The sequence below is a fragment of the Colletotrichum chrysophilum genome (genome assembly GCF_026319265.1).
Source record: "Colletotrichum chrysophilum strain AFK26 chromosome Unknown scaffold_1, whole genome shotgun sequence".
Taxonomy (NCBI): Eukaryota; Fungi; Ascomycota; class Sordariomycetes; order Glomerellales; family Glomerellaceae; genus Colletotrichum; species Colletotrichum chrysophilum.
This window is the reverse complement of record NW_026517288.1, coordinates 980321-998959: the sequence shown is the minus strand read 5'-3', so window position 1 is coordinate 998959 and position 18639 is coordinate 980321. Positions and strand designations below refer to the sequence as shown.

General features: G+C 55.3%; 3 protein-coding genes across 3 annotated transcripts; 1 reads left to right on the top strand and 2 right to left on the bottom strand.

Moving 5' to 3' along the window:
* Positions 1 to 480: 480 nt before the first annotated feature.
* On the bottom strand, positions 481 to 3066 carry COL26b_000263 (uncharacterized protein; the record flags this gene model as incomplete). Its single annotated transcript, XM_053173233.1, has 5 exons — positions 481 to 1847; positions 1896 to 2006; positions 2054 to 2159; positions 2235 to 2336; positions 2386 to 3066. The coding sequence occupies 5 exons, from the start codon at positions 3064 to 3066 to the stop codon at positions 481 to 483; spliced, it is 2367 nt and encodes a 788-aa protein (XP_053042939.1).
* Positions 3067 to 3668: 602 nt separating this feature from the next.
* Positions 3669 to 6421, top strand: SPB1 (AdoMet-dependent rRNA methyltransferase spb1; the record flags this gene model as incomplete). The annotated part of the gene is made up of 4 exons (XM_053173232.1): positions 3669 to 3836; positions 3912 to 5757; positions 5813 to 6247; positions 6303 to 6421. The coding sequence occupies 4 exons, from the start codon at positions 3669 to 3671 to the stop codon at positions 6419 to 6421; spliced, it is 2568 nt and encodes an 855-aa protein (XP_053042938.1).
* A 785-nt stretch (positions 6422 to 7206) lies between these two features.
* COL26b_000261 (uncharacterized protein) lies at positions 7207 to 7959 on the bottom strand (the record flags this gene model as incomplete). Its single annotated transcript, XM_053173231.1, has 1 exon — positions 7207 to 7959. One exon carries the CDS (start codon positions 7957 to 7959, stop codon positions 7207 to 7209), a length of 753 nt encoding a protein of 250 aa, XP_053042937.1.
* Between the last annotated feature and the right edge of the window lie 10680 nt (positions 7960 to 18639).

Here is an 18639-nt window from a genome sequence, read left to right as displayed (position 1 = left end):
CTTTTGCCGTTCTCGTTTTCTGTAACACTTCTTTTTTTTTTTTCCCTCTCGGAATCTTCTTCTTCGTTTCTTTGAATTGGTGTCATAAACACGCCCCTATCTATCCCCGACAACAGCAACATCGAGCGACACCTTCCGTGAGAAGTCTGCTCACTACCCATCACGCACATCACCTCACAGTCAACCACAGATTATAATGACGTTGTCTCATTATAATTGCCAACGAGGCCACCAAGTCGTCTACCGAAGAAATAAAAGACAAACAGAACCAAAGGTATCTCTAGTGTACTCCTAATGCCAATGCCGATGCCAGTGCCAAACCTGCGGTGTCCTGAAATGCACCAAATAAAAAACACACGCAATGTGTGTACAAAAGCCAGAAAACTTTTCCTCTCCTCTCGTGGCGTGGTGAGTAACCCATCATCCATCCATCCTTCTTCGTAAGTGTCATAAGTCAAAAGGGTCAAGCACGCCGCTCGCTCAGCATTCAGAATGCATGTCATCGTCCATGTCCCAGTCCTCCGAGACGTCGGCATACCCAGACATGTGTCGTCTTCCTCCAAACTCCCCGCCCGTGCGGAGGTCCCACGCCGAACCGCACCCGTTGGCGGCGTCGACGCTGTTGTCGTCGCCCTCTTGCCAGTGCCGCGCCATGTAGTCGTCCGAGATGGTGACGAGCTTGCCCTCGTTGGTCCAGCTCAGCCCCGTGACTTCACGGCGGTGACCGCGGATCAGGGGCGTGCCGTTTCTGACGATGGGCACCTGGCCGGTCGTCGCTTTGGAGTTGCCGCCGGCGGCGGCGGTTGTGGGCTCGGCAGCGGCCGGGAGGTGACTTTGAGTGTCCCAGTGCTCTCTCATCGCACGCTCGTCGGTCGGGAAGAGGAGGGCGCACTTATCGCTTCCGACAGCCAGGAGTTCAGTACCGGTGATAGAGACGGGGCGGACGGCGCAGCGCACGTAGAACGACTTGACGTGGAACATGTCGTGCTTGAAGCCGTACAGGGGCCCGAGACCTTGCGCGGCTGTGCCGGCCTTTTGACGCGGAGGACGGTCGGAGAGTTCTGGAGCGTGGCCGAGCATGAGGTGGGAGGTGGAGTAGGCGTAGACGGTGTTGTCCTTGCAGACGGCGTATAAGCGGGCGGCGTCGCTGCTGAGGGCGAGCGAGGTGAGGCCGTAGGGGCGCCATCGGTGGGTTGCGGGCTCGGCAGTCACCGCCAGGGGAGTTGCGTCGGGGCGGTTCCGGGGTGTGATGTAGCGGGTGTCCCATAGCTTGATGCAGGCGTTTGCTTCGGAGGCGGACAGGAGGAGGTGCTCGCGGCCCGGGGGCATGTACTGCAGGGCCGTGACTGACGCGGGCGACGTGATACCCTCGACGGTTCGGGCGTGGGCGCCGTCGATGGTGTTCGTTGTTCGCGCCCAGAGGGGCGAGAGGCTGCGATTCCTGTGGAAGACGCCTTCCGGGCCGCGGGTGGAGAAGGCGGCGGCCGGGGCGGCGCAACAGCGGAGGTCCCAGATTTGAATCTTGCCGTCTCGGTCGGACGTTGCTATTACGCTTCCATTCGCCCTCCCTGGTTGGAACTCGACGCGGCGCATTGACTGGAAATGACCACCGTTGAGCTCGGCGGCGACGGACTGGGTCATGACGTCGAAGATCTTGCCGGAGCGGTCGCCACAGGCGCTCACGAGGCGGAGGTCATCATCTGAGAAGGCGAGGTCCATAATGGCATTTTCATGGCCCTGCATGATGATGTCGACCTTGGCTTTGGGGGCCTCTCCTGCTTGAGTTGTGGTGGTGTCGAAGAAACGGATGAAACCCTCCTCATCGCCGATTGCTGTAAGAGGGGCATCTGCAAAAGTTAGACTCGTTGCATTCGAGATAAATGAGGGAGGCTTACTGTGACAGCTCGCCAGACTGAAAGGAATAGTATTCGATTGAGTCAGATGCGCGTTGATCATGTGTGTATCGGTACCCTTGCTCCAGAAAGATGCAGTTGTAGCTCGTGAATCTGGGTATGATTAGAAAAGGAAACCAGGAAGCCTAGAAGAAACTCACCAAATGCAGGATACTCGAGATGTTGCCGACCTGGCCGGGGGGTGCTCCCCTGTTCGCGAAGCAGCAGTTGAGCCTCGAATCCGCGATTGCGAAGTTTGATCACAGGCTGTGGGCGATATGGCGGTTCAGGCTGCGGTCGATCAGCTCTTGGCTCTCATGTCGCCAGTGTGATTCAACTTACAGATTTCTCCTTGGAAGGATGAAGGGGCTTTGTAAGAGACGACAGCGGCTTTCCTTTTCCAGACGCCTGGACACCCGCGCGGTTGCACTTGAAATAATCAATCTGATCAAAGTCAGCAATTGCAATCTCTAAGAAACAGCGTTAAACGCACCAGGGTAGACCTTGGCCTCAGACCCTCGTATGCCGCAGTCGCAAAGTTGCTGGCAGTCAAGGAGCTGAGCTTCCGCGCAAACTCATCCGGTGATGTCTGCGGTCCAGTCGGATATTTTCTTCCCAAGGGCGGCAGCTCAGGGCCAGTGGGAGAGTGCACATCAGGCGAACCAATCGCCTGGTCCTCCACGTTCTCAACATTCTCCAACAGTGACCTCGCGAGAGGACTTCTACCAAGGGGCGCCTCATCGTCCTCCAAATCCTCCAATTGTGTTCTTGACAGTTTCGTACTCGATCCGCGGGCCGGCAGCGGCAACTTCATGGGAATCGCATGAACAACGCCCCTCTTCCTCTTTTTTGGCCCGTCCTCGCTACCAAAAGCCGACAGCAGGCTCGAAGTCGATGTCGGTGAAATCGGTTCCGGAGCTCCCAGACTGGATCGTGGTGGCGTCTGCTGTGCGTTAATCGCAGGCCCGCCCATCTCGGCGAGGACCGGCCTCGAGCTCTGAGAGGACATGCCGCGCGGTGTGAAGAACCGCGTGAACTTCCGAGGCGTCAGGATGGCCTTGCGTTTTTCCTTTCGAACGTTTCGCGGGGGTGGTGATGAGGGGAGCGTGGGCGAGGAGGCGGGGACGAGGCCATCGCTCGGCGGCGGGCTGGCCATGCCGCCGTGGTAAACCATGACGAATGTGGATTTATTAGGCTTTTCGTGTAAGTCGTCGGTATACGTTTAAAGTAAACAAACAACGGACAAAAAAGAGAGTGTTTCCAGCGTAAAGTCTGTCGTTCAGAGTCTAGGGAAGAAAGCTTCAATCGTGGGATTGACTGCGTGCTGGGGTGGTGAATGGCAGGGCCTGAAGGATGGGGCGGAGGAGGCGAGCTCGTGTCTGACGTCGGGTCTTTACCAGATTCAACCACCAAAAATGTACCCTCAACGCGCGATGGTGTCGCGCGCGCGCGTGTCGACGCGGAAGACCCACCCCTGGCCGGGGTTCCTGTTTAATTGATTTTTGGGTGGTTTCCCACTCCGGATTCGCGGGTCCAATCAGACGAGAAGGGCCCGCATGTCAAAGCTCCAGGCCAGGGAAGACCCACCTCGCTCGCATTATCTCCACGTGACCGTTATCGGGTCTCAAAAATTTCGAGAATTTTTGGCCATTCAGGCGGCGGGGGCCTTTTTTTCAAGGGTCGGTTTCTTCACTGCAGAGCGAAGCGGACGGACGGTACGCCCAAAAGTTTGGATTTCTCTCGAGTTCCGCCGTCGCCGCCGCCCCGTTCGACAAGATGGCGATCCAGAAGAAGCACGGAAAAGGACGTTTGGATAAGTGGTACAAGCTTGCCAAGGAGAAGGGATACCGTGCCAGAGCTGCGTTCAAGCTGATCCAGCTGAACAAGAAGTATGGCTTCTTGGAGAAGAGCAGGGTCGTTGTCGATCTTTGCGCTGCGCCAGGCGTAAGTTTGTTTTCGCAAGAAAAAACATGTTCCAATGTCATTGTTGCGTGCAGTATCTAACAATCGCATGTCTAGTCATGGTGTCAAGTCGCAGCCGAGACATGTCCCGTCGGCGCGTTGATCGTCGGTGTCGATTTAGCCCCCATTAAGCCGATCCCCAAGGTCATTACCTTCCAGAGCGATATCACCACCGAAAAATGCCGAGCCACGATCCGCTCGCACCTCAAGACCTGGAAGGCCGACTGTGTCCTCCACGATGGTGCGCCCAACGTCGGTACCGCTTGGAACCAGGACTCCTTCAACCAGGCCGAGCTGGTGTTGCAGTCCATGAAGCTGGCGACGGAGTTCCTGGTCGAGGGCGGCACGTTCGTGACCAAGGTCTTCCGCTCCAAGGACTACAACCCGCTGCTGTGGGTGTTCAACCAGCTCTTCACAAAGGTCGAGGCCACCAAGCCGCCGTCGTCGAGAAACGTGTCTGCCGAGATCTTCGTCGTCTGCAAGGGCTACAAGGCGCCCAAGCGCATCGACCCCCGGTTCCTCGACCCCCGCGCCGTCTTCGCCGAGCTGAAGGATGCGGCGCCGAACAACGAGGCCAAGGTTTACAACCCCGAGGTGAAGAAGCGCAAGCGTGAGGGTTACGAGGAGGGCGACTACACGCAGTTCAAGGCCGTCTCGGCCAGCGAGTTCATCCAGACGGTTGACCCGATTGCGATCCTCGGCAGCGCGAACCAGCTGTCGTTCGACCAGCCGAACAACGGCGACGTTGCGCTGGCGGCTCTGGACAAGCTCCCCGAGACCAACGAGGAGATCCGCAGGTGCTGCGCCGATTTGAAGGTTCTTGGAAGAAAAGAGTTCAAGATGCTGCTCAAGTGGCGTCTCAAGGTCCGCGAGATCTTTGGCTTCCCCACCAAGAAGACGGAGAAGGCCAAGTCTCTGCAGGAGCAGGTCGCTGGCGAGGAGGTGGCCGAGGTCGAGGACATGGACGAGGAGCTCCGGATCCAGGAGGAGCTGGAGGCGCTCAAGAACAAGGACGACTCCAAGAAGAGGAAGGAGAGGAGGAAAGAGAACGAGAAGAAGCAGAAGGACATCGTGCGCATGCAGCTCAACATGGTGGCGCCCATGGATATCGGTATGGAGCAGTCCGGACCCCTCGGCCCGGACTCCATGTTCGCGCTCAAGACGGTCGACAAGGCCGGCGGCGTGAACAAGATCGCCAAGGGTAGGATGGCCATCCTCAAGGAGAACGAGAAGAAGAAACAGGAGCAGGATTCCGGAATCTCGTATGGGTCCGACGACGACAGCGAAGACGAGGCCGAGGACCGCCTCGAGCGTGAGCTGGACGGCATGTACGACCAGTGGAAGGAGCGCAAGTCGGCAGCGGATGCCAAATGGCGGGCCAAGCGCGCGCGTGAGGAGCACAACGACGAGGAGTGGGAGGGTGTCTCAGCCGACGAGCAGAGTGACAGCGATGAGGAGTTTGAAATCGAATCGGGCAGCGACGACGAGTCTGACGAGGACGAGGACGACGGCGACAAGCCGCTCGTCACCGACTTGGACAACACCGCGGAAGACGGCGACCTGTCGAAGCGCGCGAGGAATTTCTTCAGCCAGGACATCTTCAAGGATATTCCTGGCGTACTCGACAAGCCCGAGGATGACGGCATGGACGGCGTCGAATACACCAACGGAGCCGACTCCGATGAGGAGGAGGCCAGGCCTTCTAAGAAGGCCAAGAAGGAGTCCAAGGCTCAAAAGGCCAAGGACGAGAAGAGGAAGGCCAAGGAGGACAAGAAGAAGACTGTTGAGAAGGAAGAGGAGGACGAGTCCAGCGAGAGCGAAGACGACGGCGGTTTCGAGGTTGTCAAGCACAACGAGGAGGACTGGGAGAACCAGGAGAAGCGCAAGGCGGACGGCAGACTAGGTAAGCTCTCTCTCACATCACCCCTCCCCCAGAACTCATGCTAACCCCCCGCCAGACATCGACATCATCACCGCCGAGGCAATGACGCTCGCGCACCAGCTCGCGACGGGCCAAAAGACGAAGCACGACGTCATCGACGACGGCTTCAACAAGCACGCGCTCAAGGACCGCGACGGGCTGCCGGACTGGTTCATCGACGACGAGGGCCGGCACGACAAGCCGCACAAGCCCATCACCAAGGCGGCGGCGGCGGCGATCCGCGAGAAGCTGCGCGCGTACAACGCGCGCCCGATCAAGAAGGTGCGCGAGGCCAAGGCGCGCAAGAAGTTCAAGGCCGCGCAGCGCCTGGAGAAGCTCAAGAAGAAGTCGGACCTGCTCGCCAACGAGGAGGGCATGACGGAGAAGGAGAAGGCGGAGAGCATCGCCAAGATGATGGCCAAGGCCGGCAAGGTGAAGCGCAGGCCCAAGCCGACGCTCGTCATTGCCAAGGGTGAGTTCTTCTTCAGAGATTCTGTTAAAAATGCGTTGCTAACGTGCTGCCGCAGGTGTCAACCGTGGTGTCAAGGGTCGTCCCAAGGGCGTCAAGGGACGCTACACCATTGTGGACTCGAGAATGAAGAAGGATCTGAGGGCGCAGAAGAGGATAGCCAAGAAGAAGAAATAGTCGTCGCTGCAGTTGTTTTGTTAATCATACCCCGAATCTTAGATGGCGAGGAAAATGATAGAGTTCATGGTAATAAAAAAGCAAATATGGGAACGGAAAGACATCACCACGAGTATTTGACGATTGTGTTTCTGTTTCTGTGTCTGTCTTGCTCGTTCGAAAGACTCTGGCCGTGTGTTTTTGTGCGATTATCTGAATCGTCATGTCCACGAAGTGGGATGGACGACAGTGCGTGGACGAAGCATGTCTCTGAGGGCCTCAAGACATGCATGGTGTGAGAGGTTCTCAAATGGTGCCAAGTCGAGCAAGTTGGGATATAATCATACTTCACATTATCATAAGTCTTGTAACTAGATAACTCGTCCCGCTGCCCTGAAAAGCGTACCTCTATCGACGGATGAAGGGAATCATAGGTAAAAAGGACAAATGCCGCCGCCGAAATAAACAATCAAAAACCCTATGCCAGGCACCGTGGTTCGTACTTTACAGCATCCTGAACAAGATGGATGGACGACGCGCAGAAACAAACGCAAACCTCCCGTCTTTTTTTCCAGGAACGTCTAGCCCCCTCGTCGAGGTGTTCCCCTGCATCTTGACATCGTACAAGTGTTCGGTATTTACCGCCGTCCGCAAAGAACCCATGAAAAATAATAACCAAGTAACGCCGTTTCTCCTTCTGCGAGCAAGCCGTAAATGCAAAGTTGCCGCTCCGTCGTGTGAGTACATCGATTCGTACGCTTCTCCGGCCATTGTGTGGTTGGAGAGGAGAGTCTGTCCGCGCCCGTCTATTCGTCCTCTACTTTGATCCTCGGTCCTTGGTCAGGGGCTCGCGGACCCAGCATCCAATCCTGCATGGCCAGCCACTCGCTCCAGCTGGACTCTGCGCCTTGGATCTCCTTCTCGGTGACGTTTTGCAGGGGTCTGAGGAAGGGGACCTGCTGCTCGCCGTCCATGTCGTAATGCGTCTTGACTTTGAGCCAAGTTTCGCTCTTGGCTGCGAACATGTAGTTGCGACGCTCGGCTTCGTGCATGGGCCCAATGCCGGCCATCCAGTCGTCGCCAAAGAAGCCGTGTAACACGGCGGGATAGTCGAAGCCGGTGGCCACCAGTCGACGAACGTACGGCGTCAGTGTCGTGTAGGTGGCTGACGGTAACTGGGCACCAAGCGGCAACTTTCCAGCTGCCCGGGCGGTAGACGGGGTTGAAGGCCCGGGCCCGGCAGGGGATGAGGGCCCGGTCTGCTTTGAAGAGAGGACCGGGTTGTGCGGCTTTTGGAAGGGCAGCTGGATGTTGACGAAGGCAGCCACTGCCTGAATGGGCCCTGTGTACTGGGCGTGGTCCAGAAAATAGCGTAGGCAAGACTGGAACTTGGGATACCACTCGAAGATGTCGAATTGAGACTCTTGGAACGGCTGCAGAGGAGGCCCGTTGAGCTGCGGTGCACCTGGATGCCCGGTGAAAGAGTGGCCTACCTGTGCATACTGGAACTGGAACGACGATGAGCCAGCGGATGAGCCGCTTGAGTGATGGTAGGCCATGAGGTCTCGGGGCAGGATGCTGCTGCTGATTCGTGGCAGAGTACCGAGAGAGATTCGGAGTTCGATTTTTTTCTGATCGGCTCGTCGGTTGTGTGTCGGCCGGGTCAAGAGACGTCAAATAACGAATGACAGACGGGGCGACGAGGGTGGGTAGACGGGTTCGGGACAATCGACTAAAGCGTCAGAATGAGACCGAGTCGGGAAGACAGATAGCAGAGCGGCCCAATCCTGCAACCTCACGTGTGGAAGTGTCTAATAACACGATGTCCGACGAGGCTGCAAGTGGCGGTTGCGATGTGTCTTCAGGCCCTGGAACGACTCAGAGTTGACAGAGAATTTGAGAGAAGTATGGTTGGAGGCACAGATCTGACGCGGATCAGGCAAGGACGACATGCGGGACGAGGAGGAGAAGGAGGAGCAGGACCACATGCGGAGCCCGACATGCATATAGATGGAGTCGGAGAAGCAAAGACGGCAGCCAACTGAATAAGGGTACGGTACCTTACTCGGACCAGGGGCTGTGTCTTTTGTTTTTCTTCCGCTTGGAGAGAACGGGAGAGGCGGACAGCGGACAAGAGGAGACGTTGGTGACGGGATCTTGACGGGATGCCAGATGGGTTTAATATACTCTGGCTAATGTGCACAGAGAGTACGGAGGCTTATGTATGTGTAAATGGTCCCTTGTTATTTTTTCCCTCCCCCTTCCTCCTTGACGTTGAAAATGGACGGGGCGCCCACCCCATGGGACAGGTACTTAGGTTGATAGGAAAGGAAGGGGAGCAAGGAAGGAAAAAAAAAAAAGGGAAGAGAGAAGCGGAATGAGAGAGGTCGGAGGGTACCTCTGTACACGCTACTAACTGCAGCAGGGGCAGAACCGAGAGAGGGTACCTACATCAGAAAAAAAAAAGTGACCAGGTCACCGTACCGTACCGTACCGCTCCTTGGGTTGAGATCGCGTCTGCACCCACGGCACGCCAATCCGGTGAGGCAGGAGAGGGCAGAAGACACACACACACACACTCACATGCATACCACCAGAAGAAAGAAAAAAAAGAAGGCGAGTCGGTGGACGCGATGTATGTGTGTGTGTGTGTGTGTGTGTGCTGTGCTGTGATGTGCTGTGCTGCGTGTGTGTAGTGTGTGTGCCTGTGTACCGCTACCGCTTCCCGTCCACTTCCCACTCGGTCCGTGGGTGAGAAAATCAGCTGAGGAAAGTACACATAGACAAGAGGTGCGGTGCGGACAGGTGTGAGAGATGCGGCCAATCTAGTCGGCGGACGTCTCGCAAGTAGTCAGGAATCAAAAAGAATGGGTATCAGCCAAGCACCAAGGCACGGTAGACCGGTCGGTAGGCTGGCCGGTAGGTTTGGAATAGCGCGTTGCCATCCCGTTGATAGTGTAGCTAAATAAGTGGGAAGTGGCTAAGGTGAGGTTGTGGGAGGTTAGTCGTTGGCGCAGGTCAGGTAAGTCAGGTAAGGCTTCATGACTTTTGCTTGACCGAGTGTGCGCGCAATGGGTGTTTCGCCAGGGAGGCGTGAGAGTTGGACAAAGATGGGATGGGGGACGGGGGACAGGACTCGGTGACGGCAGCAACCAGACTAGGGGACTGGACTTGACTGGGAGGCGTGTGGGTAAGGTATCTGGGGGTGACCGGCTGATGATTGGCGCGAGGGGCAGGGGCGGCGCCGGCTTTCTCAGGGTCTGATCTGAGGTGGTGTTGGTGAGAGTGTGGAAATAGTGTTTGCGCCGGCTTGTCCGTCGTCGTCAACATCGGACGAGATGATGGCACGGAAGAGTGGAGGTGGAGCCCACAGTTGGCGGTAAGGATGCGATGCGATGCTGGTGTGCTGCTTGTGCTCGTTGTGGACGGTGAGAGGATGGACATCCATCCGTTGTCAAGTGAAGGTGGATAATGATACAAGCGGAAGCGAACACTAGGTGCTTCAGCTATTGGGTTGACGATGGCGGGTAATGCCACCGCCTTGGACAAGCTACTTGGTTAGCCAAGAGGTCGAGGAATGCAAGATAAGACGACCTTGACGAGATCATAGACATGAAGGCAGGGCATTCCGATCAGAAGGGGCAGAGGGGAGCCCGAGTTCGAGGAACCAGGTCAGACGGAGAGAGACAGGCACACAGGCCAGAGGTAGAACACTCAGGTCGGGGCAAAGCCGAAGAAAATATGGATCGTTATGTGCAATATCTGGGTGGTGACATCCCGTCAGCCGCTCGGCGGAGGCGGTTCGAGACGTGGACGTGGAGATGGCCATGGTCATGGGCAGGGAAGTGGTAAGGTGGTGTCGACTCGGGGGACTTAGGCGCGTAAGAGTCAATATCGAGCCTAGCCCCGGGCCTGCTGATTCTGCGAAAAATAATGCTCCAGACAGAGGAAGAACGAAGCCGCCTTGACGAAAGATAGTTTGTAGTACGAGCAAGTGCCGTACCTAAGGTAAAGTCGAGATGGGAGGAACAGGTACGGGTAGGTGAGCACGGGCGGTTGCCCAGTCCATGGAATGGGGCACCGTCTGGCCATGGCTCACCGCGTCCATGGTCTCTAAAGTACAGCCAGCAGTACCTTGCCTGCTCTGCCTGTAGATGTATTAGATGCCGTGCGCCGCGATGCGGGTGTGGTGCAGGGACGTGCCCGCGGTCATCATCGGAGCCAACGCCGGCAGGGAGGCCATTGGCCGGTTGAGGGTGAGTGGGTAAAGTTAAGGCGAGATGCTGCACCGGAGGAGGATGGGAATCTAAACAGCGAAATGACAATGGAAATTCAGCCGGACAGGGCAGTTTCCCAAATGGTCAGCACCTAACCACTCGCCCGGGTTTGTGGCGGATGAAGGGGTGAGGCCGGTACGCCTACCTACCTACCTTAGAGTAGGCAGGCAGGTATGAAGTCGGGTATGGGCATGGAAACCGACTTCAACTGTCCGCGAGTGCTTGTTCCTGAGTAAGGTATCCGTACTTGCCATGTAATTACGATAGGTAGGTCACGGAGGTAGGTGCCTACCTACCTAAGGTACCTTGCTTAAGGTAGGCATGGAAGGAAGTGAGAAGGGGGCGTGGATTGAGACCGTCCGTGTCTTTTTTTTTTCTTTCCTTCTCGGACCTGGACCTGGACCTGGGCCATTTCCTCTCGTACGAACACGCGCCACATCCTCATCCTCGGGACCAACCACACGCACTTCTCAATAACCTACGAGTACCCGTACCTCACCCGACTCCGGCTGAAGCAAGGAAGCCAACATGAACAATGAGGGAGGCGGCTGCCAGTTTCGTCCGCGATCTCGTCCCCGTCCCTGCCGCAGGGGCCCCTGCCTGCCACCTGGACGATTGCTGGGCTGCAATTGAGAAAAGGAAGGAAAAAGAAAAGAAATCTGCAGAAAAATCGAGACAGGTCCAGTGTCGGCGGCCACTGATGCACCTTCAAGGGCCATCATCGTCAGCAGTGTCCCTACTTGCGTGTTACCCGACTGCTACATTGAAATCTGGCAGGGAAGACACTCCCTCTTCCTCTCTCTGCCTCCATGTGTGCGTGAGTGCCCTCCGCCTCCCTCCCCACCGACAGACAGTCGTTACCTTATTGACGGAGCACGCCTCACACAGCCTTGACAAGTCAGATCTTGGGCATCAGTGGACCCGGCCTCTGACAGCCTCCCAACGCCGCCGCCCATGAGAATGCCCCCGTGCCTTCATGTCTCCGTACGACCAGCTCTCTTATGTGTCTCGTGCAGCATCTCATCTTGTCGTTCTGGACTCGTTTTCTCCATCGCCAAGACGTCCCGTATTTCTCGGGATACCTGAGGTATTGTTGCGTCTACAATGGCCGGGACGTAGACAGGAGGAGTAAATCTCGGGGCTCGCCTACATCTCGCCTCCTGGGCCAATCTACCCAACCCCCCAAGACCGCGAAGCAGCATATTCGTTTTTCTCAACTCCCTAGGGCGTTAACTGACGGGATATCTCGACAACTCACGACCCGACGGGCAAGAGATCAGGGCCAAGTGAGGCCCATGGAGCAAACGCGACGGCGAAGCAGCCAATGTTTCCAGCCCTTGGCGCGAGACGTGGACGCAAGTGGTGGCTTTCCCGGCTTGCGCCAGCGTCGGCATCACTCCTGCCCTGGGGCTGGCCGTGTGCTTTCTTTTTCGACGGGCGCCCATCAATCACTTTAGTATGGATGGGGCACCCACTCGTGTCTCCCCTATGAGGTGGATTCAACCGGTCACATTTCCTCACATCTCGAGAATTTGGACGATGCCCGACAGCGAGAAGTGATGATATGACCCTGACCAAGGTGGACGTCGTCATCTACCGGGACGCATCCGGACAACCAGGGGACGGAGATGGTCTCTAATCGGCGAAAAGAGCGTGTTTGTCTGCGAGTGCGAAATTCGTTTATCTTGTAATACGCAGATTGAGATTCAGATCCTCAGGGGGTGGGGGGGCAGTTGAGATTCCGTCGTCGTTATCGGCACGACGACGAAGAAGACCAACAACATGCATCGAAGGCAAAGGTGGTCGTGATCTAAGCGCCACAGCAGCTTTCAGGTACTCGGTACATTGGCTGGCATCCCCGTTTAAGGACGGGACGGTTTGTGGAGACAACTGGCAAGGGCCTGGACCGCGCTTACCTAACACGAAGATCTGATGTCGGAGGTAAGGAAACCCATGCCGTCCCTCAGCGCTAAGCCAGGCAGTGGCACCCCGAATTCCGCGTCCCAATCATTTGGCGGACATGCACATCTTATCAAGCACGACGACAACGTCATGCAAAGAGGACAACCTTTGGGGCTCTTTTCCTTCCTCCATCAGTACCAATCATCTCGCAGCTTATGCAAGCTCGATCGGAAGTGTGCGGGCCACAGTCCTCTGTTCGTATCCCGGGCTTCAGGGCAATGCTCAGGAAGCGCTGGTAGCAGTATCAGGACGAAGGGAAAATTCGCCTACGAGTCAAGGTGACACAGCATAACGACCCCTCCGATATTTCCTCCAGTGCCCTGCTTCCTTGTCCAGCGTCAACGGCAACCCCCGCTCGTACAGATAGCTGCGAAGAAAGGCTTCAACGACGTCCTCCTGCAGGGGTCGGGCATCCCCTGTTCCGGCCGAGCTAGACGACCAGGAACCACCCTCAACTCGGAATTCCTCACCCGGCCTTCGACCAACAACCACTAGTTGTCTCCTACACCTGTGCTGCTTGCCAGACAAGGAATACGCCACCTCGCACGCTCTTCCTATCGTCCAGTCGCCGCATTCTCAGGCGAAAGGCAACGACGTCTATTGTATGTAAGTTAGAGTGGGATGAACTGGTGGCCCAGCCGACTGAGACATTCTCAACTTGTCAACGCTGTTCAGTGGCCAGAATTCTCACCTTTTTAGGACCATCTCCGAGACCTCATCCTCCCCACGCCCTTCACTAGCTAGAATCATCTCACTTTAGGCCATCCGTATTCCCGATTTCACGCCTATTCCGCCCTGCCGCAGGGTCCAGCTCAATCCGTTTACACCCCCCTACCGGATCGCTGATTCCAAATACTCCAGACTTGTTCATCAACGTTTATGTCATTGTTTCTCTCTGACAGAAACCTCCATCTTTCAATTCAACTGCTTTGCAAATCTACCAGAGGCGCTGTCGTCTTCCATTCCCTTCCCCAGGGGGCTGGCAGCCGCCGTCGCCATATTCCAGACGACTTGGCTAGCGATGCTCCGGAAGGGGACCTACCGAGACCTTTAGCCTTCAACCCTCGTCGACTATCTTCTGCCCGTAGTGACGGCACATTGTGGAACTGCAGTTGATCTTGTGTGCGGCATGGGGACGATGACCGCCCAAGACTCGAAACAGGCGCGACGCTCAGAGTTGTTGTGGCGCTTCCCGGTTTAATTCTCCGACCTCAGCTCATCGCGCTCGATTGCTCTTTGGCCCCGGTCAAGCGAAAATCGTCGGTGTCAGCTCACTGCGTCAGATTAGATTTGGTCTTCCAGAATAGCTCGCCATTAGGTTGCGCAGATATTCCAAGACGTTCCTGGGTTGCCCCTCCTACTACCCAGCCAGAGATACAAATATAGATGGGACGACCAAAGCCACCTCACCGTTCGTCTAAGACAAACGATCCTTGGTAGCCAAGTGCACAGACTAGCGCCACGCTACAGGTCAGAGCGGCCTAGCTTCGCGGGAGCGATCTACAGGAACATCAGACAGCCGCTTTGCAGATTCTTCTGCTCAGCTCGACGAAAAGGCTGCCCATCTTGAGGGACGCCTGGATTCTCAGCATCATGGTGGCTGAAAAAGAGCCCCAGGCTTCACTTCCAAGATAACGACGAGTACTTACAAATTCATGACAATCTAGAAGCCACACCATATCCAGACTTGGCACAGAGAGCCGGGTCTAGGTGACACTCTGTTGAACAAACCCGCCTTCTCCTGGCTTATTCGGAGACTAATGCCAGATACTGTCGACGAGATGATCTCGGGCCTGCTTTGGGACGTCCACCAGCACACCAGGCAATGTTATCGCCACCCCTGTTGTCGGATGACCGTCCATCTCCCCGCAAACAAAAAGTTCAGCGGTGACAGGGAGACGCTGCCGCATCTGAGAGGCATGCAAGTAGCCGACGAAGGATGCGCCAATCAGGTCTTCAATATTCTCACTCGAATACAATGCAAGGCTTGACCGAATTGCCTCACTGGGACATTCGTCTTGGTGGCAGGCTTTCCAGTTCGTGCTGCTACATGGATTGTTCAAATGGCGGCAACCGGTGAGATCTCGGGGTCTCGAATCTACGCGCTGCATCGTTCCAGTCTGACGGTACCTTCGGAGATCTGCACAATCTGCATCTAATTCCATGAGGGACGCCTCAGCTTACACCGCATCATAGACTTGCTCAAAGTGGAGTACAACCTCCGAGCATCGCTCATGCAGGAGGCTGCACTAGACAGACGACAATGTGTGGAAACACCAAGAAACACGGGCCATGGGGGCGATCACTTATTTCCCTCCAGCATGACGTTCACAGCCATGCATCATGCTGTGCTGGTCGTCAAGAGTCAGTGAAGATAGGAAGCATGAACACCTCAACGTTCGTGGGCCTCATAATGTTGGTCTCTAATAGACCTTTGGAAATCTTGAGTCGTTTTGTCTCGGATTCTGGCCACCTCGGCGTGGCCGCGGATTTTCCCCATGAGGCTCTGCAGCATGAGTTGTGCAACGTCTTCGGACGACACAAGCAGTGGGATCGGTCGCCGACACATTGTTTGGGCCTTTGTTTGCCATGGACATCAGTGGTAAGGAATAATTTGTGTTCAGATGGACAAAGCTGAGAGAAACACGGCCGTTCCCGCAGACTCCACCAATCTCCAAACGTTGTTCTCACGGACCAGCAGCTTAATTGTACGTATGACGACAATGCTTCATCAGGTTTGCAGATTCTCATCGTGTGAGATGCAGCATAACTAACTCACACCCGGTAGAGTCTTTTCGACCTGATCAGTCCGTCTATATTGCAGAGCTGCATTGCGCATCTGCATGGAAGCTGCAATGGAACGTATGGCTGCAACGTTCACTTGGTTGAAATAAAGAGCTCTAGTCCCGACTTTGTTTTGTACTGCTAAACGACTCCTACATCTCGGCGGGTGTGGTCGCCGTCCGGGGCCACTCACACCTTACAAACTTCGGGTCCGACGCCAGAGGTATCCCCAGCCGCCTCACACGTCGCATGTATGTTGAATCAATGTCAAAATGGGGCGATGTTGTATTGTAGGACGATGACAAGCTGTTTCCCCTGCATCAAGCCAACCTATCGCAACTCCTCGGTCAATTCAGTGGGACAGTCAACAATCCGAAACAGGAGTCGTCACGGACGCCACATTGAAGCTCCTTACAATAGCATGTTCTCTTAGAAAACGCATCTTTCCACAAGAAGACCCGTCAATGTCGGCGTCTCCAGGATAGGTCTTAGGTTTGAACCAATATTCGCAACGGGCTGATCGAAACCCCGGACAAGAAACTCCGATTCTGGCTCAAAGGTGTGGCCGGGCTCATCGAGGGCGATGAGCCAGCTAATTTGGAGAGAAACGCAAGTCGAAGGAGTCCAAGGTCATAAGGGGAAAAAATGTAATGAACTCGAACAAGAAAGACTTATTCATGTAAGGATGCACATTGTACCCGTGGGTGGTGAAGTCTGACATATCGTGGAACAGCCTTGCATCTCACCTACCCGATGTTGACATGTCAAATTTCTCCAACGTAACAGGTCTTCGCTACCGCGCCAAGCTGATGCTTGGTAGAGCACAACACGGCGAAGTTCATGTGTCACCAACGAACGGACTCTAGCTCTTCGAGGCTTGACGTCCCTGTGCCGAAGGACATGCTGTTGCGTCTGACGACAAAGCCGTCCGCGCTCATGTCGATCACTCCTTCGATCGCGTGCCTGAGAAACACGGTCGAACCGCAAATTCATATCCTGGACCTTGGTGGCTTCAATCTCGGATATTTGCTGAAATATTGACTCGTCGTTACTCTCTGAGACGATATGGAAATGAGGAGATCCTGGAGTATTACACCATCCATAAGGATCGGTCATGTCGATGTGCTGTTGAGATCCCAATCTCGTCAATCGATGATACTTCTGTCCTCTGTGGGATCTTCGGAGTGAGCGCCCGGAGACGCAGAAAGAACCCGTCGCACAACTTCAGGCCAATGCTCGAGCCGCCGATCGACCACTAGGGGGCGTCACGACGCCATCTGAAGCCGTTTCCAAGATTGGTGGCTCTGGCGCCAACGAGCCGAATAGGCTTAGAAAACGCGAACGATTCGGGGTGGCCCTTTTTCAGTCACAGATCAAGATCTCACGGGATCCCTGTCATGGAGAAACTGGACGAAAATCGTGGCTCTTGGTGTGACACGAACTCAGGGGGACAATAAGCCACCACGAGACCAGGAAAATAGGTCTTGTCTGGTTCCTGCCGCTGATTCTTTCGGTGATGTGAACGCTTCGTCGACCACTTGCTAGAAATGCATGGGCATTTTTATGTCCCGTCAGCCTTACGGGAAGAAAGAAGCGTGACGGCACACTGCCCGATATTACGAGCAGACCATCCTGGTATGACCGTTAGTTGAGAAGGACCAGGATTGCATTTCGTACGTTACTTATTCCAACGTCCTCTTTTCCCTCAAAGATTGATCAACAGCCTGCTCTCAGCAAAGTACAGAACAGCCCCTTTCTCACTATGCATTCCTCACGTTCACACTTCCGCATCGGCATGTGAGCTTCTCCCCAGAAGAGCATAATCATATCTTCGAGTGCGCAACCATCGACTTTGCATTCAAGTCTCCGGCTACTCGGGTCGGTATACTTGTATCAACCTAACTGGTGCGGACAAAGCGCATATTTTACAGATCACCAGCTAACGAGTCAATCCTCGAAAGAGCTTCTCGACGGAAAACATTCAATGCTTGGATTGATGGGGAGCGTCCGGTATCGGATCGTGGCGTGATGTTTGGTGTTTGCTAACCCCATGCTTCTTCGACTTCTCCCCACAAACGGATAACGGTCACGAACCAACTCATCTCCAATGGCGCGCCAACTTTAGGCAGACAAGCTTGGCCTTAGAAGAATGGAATGAGATCAAGCGTTTGGTGCGCAGAGGTTGCCCGAAATGTCGATCACTTTCAATTCCGCGCAAAACATCGGGTTCCGCTGTGGATGCATTGGAGCCCCTACCCCCAAACAGCAAGACGAGACGACGAGGAAGGTTTTTAAGGCTTTCTAGACCCTGGCAAGCAAGTTTCTTGCGGGGGATCATCAGATCAGCTTGATTCGCCTGTTCAGCTGTTCCGCCTTCAATTGGACAGCTTTGGCGAGTCGACAAGGAGCTGGAGAGAGCCTGCCTTCAGCTGCAAGCCACAATATCCGTTTTAGGCCTAAGCCCATGATAGTGTCATTTTTGGGCACCGCTAGACTCCACCACACCGCTAATGCTAATATGGCAAAACGAACAACACGATATCTGAGTTGTCATCGCTCGAAGGGTGTTATTCGTCTTATTGATGGCATGGCTGTGAATACATGAGGTTCAAGTGAACATCTGGAGTGGTTTTGCTGAACGAAGGTGTCTTTGATGCTGCTGCTGCTTCATCTGATGGGCTGATATCGAGCTGGAGACGAGCTTGGAACGAGCAGCTCCCTTGCTTCAACTGAGCCAACATCACGAGTGGGAATGGTCTCGGAAATAAACGAACCTGGAATGATTGCGTGCCGGTCTGCCTTGCAAGGTTGTGAACTTCCGCGCTATCGCAGCCGTCTGTTCGTACCCGCAGCTCGCCAGGCGGAGTTTCCACATGGTCCAATCAATATACACCGACCTGGCACGAACAAGCAACCAAAGCTACAGCTGCTGGACCCTTGGTGTGTCTCTTCTCTGAGGCTCATTGGTGACAGGAACGCCATGGACATTCGTGTCCCCCGCAGGGCGCGAGCTTCGGCAACTTTTCCCATACAGCCCCGAGTTGGGCTGCCTGGAGGCTGGTTGTATGCGGGTGTGAGTGGGTGTCTCTGGCTCCCTTTTTCCCGCATGCTCTTTTTGAGGGTCCTTTTTATCTGTTCTTCCGCTCGCACCTCGTTCGGTTCTCTCCTTCTGTCATCTTCTCGTTGATACGCGATCCTGAGTTCAGAACCGACGAC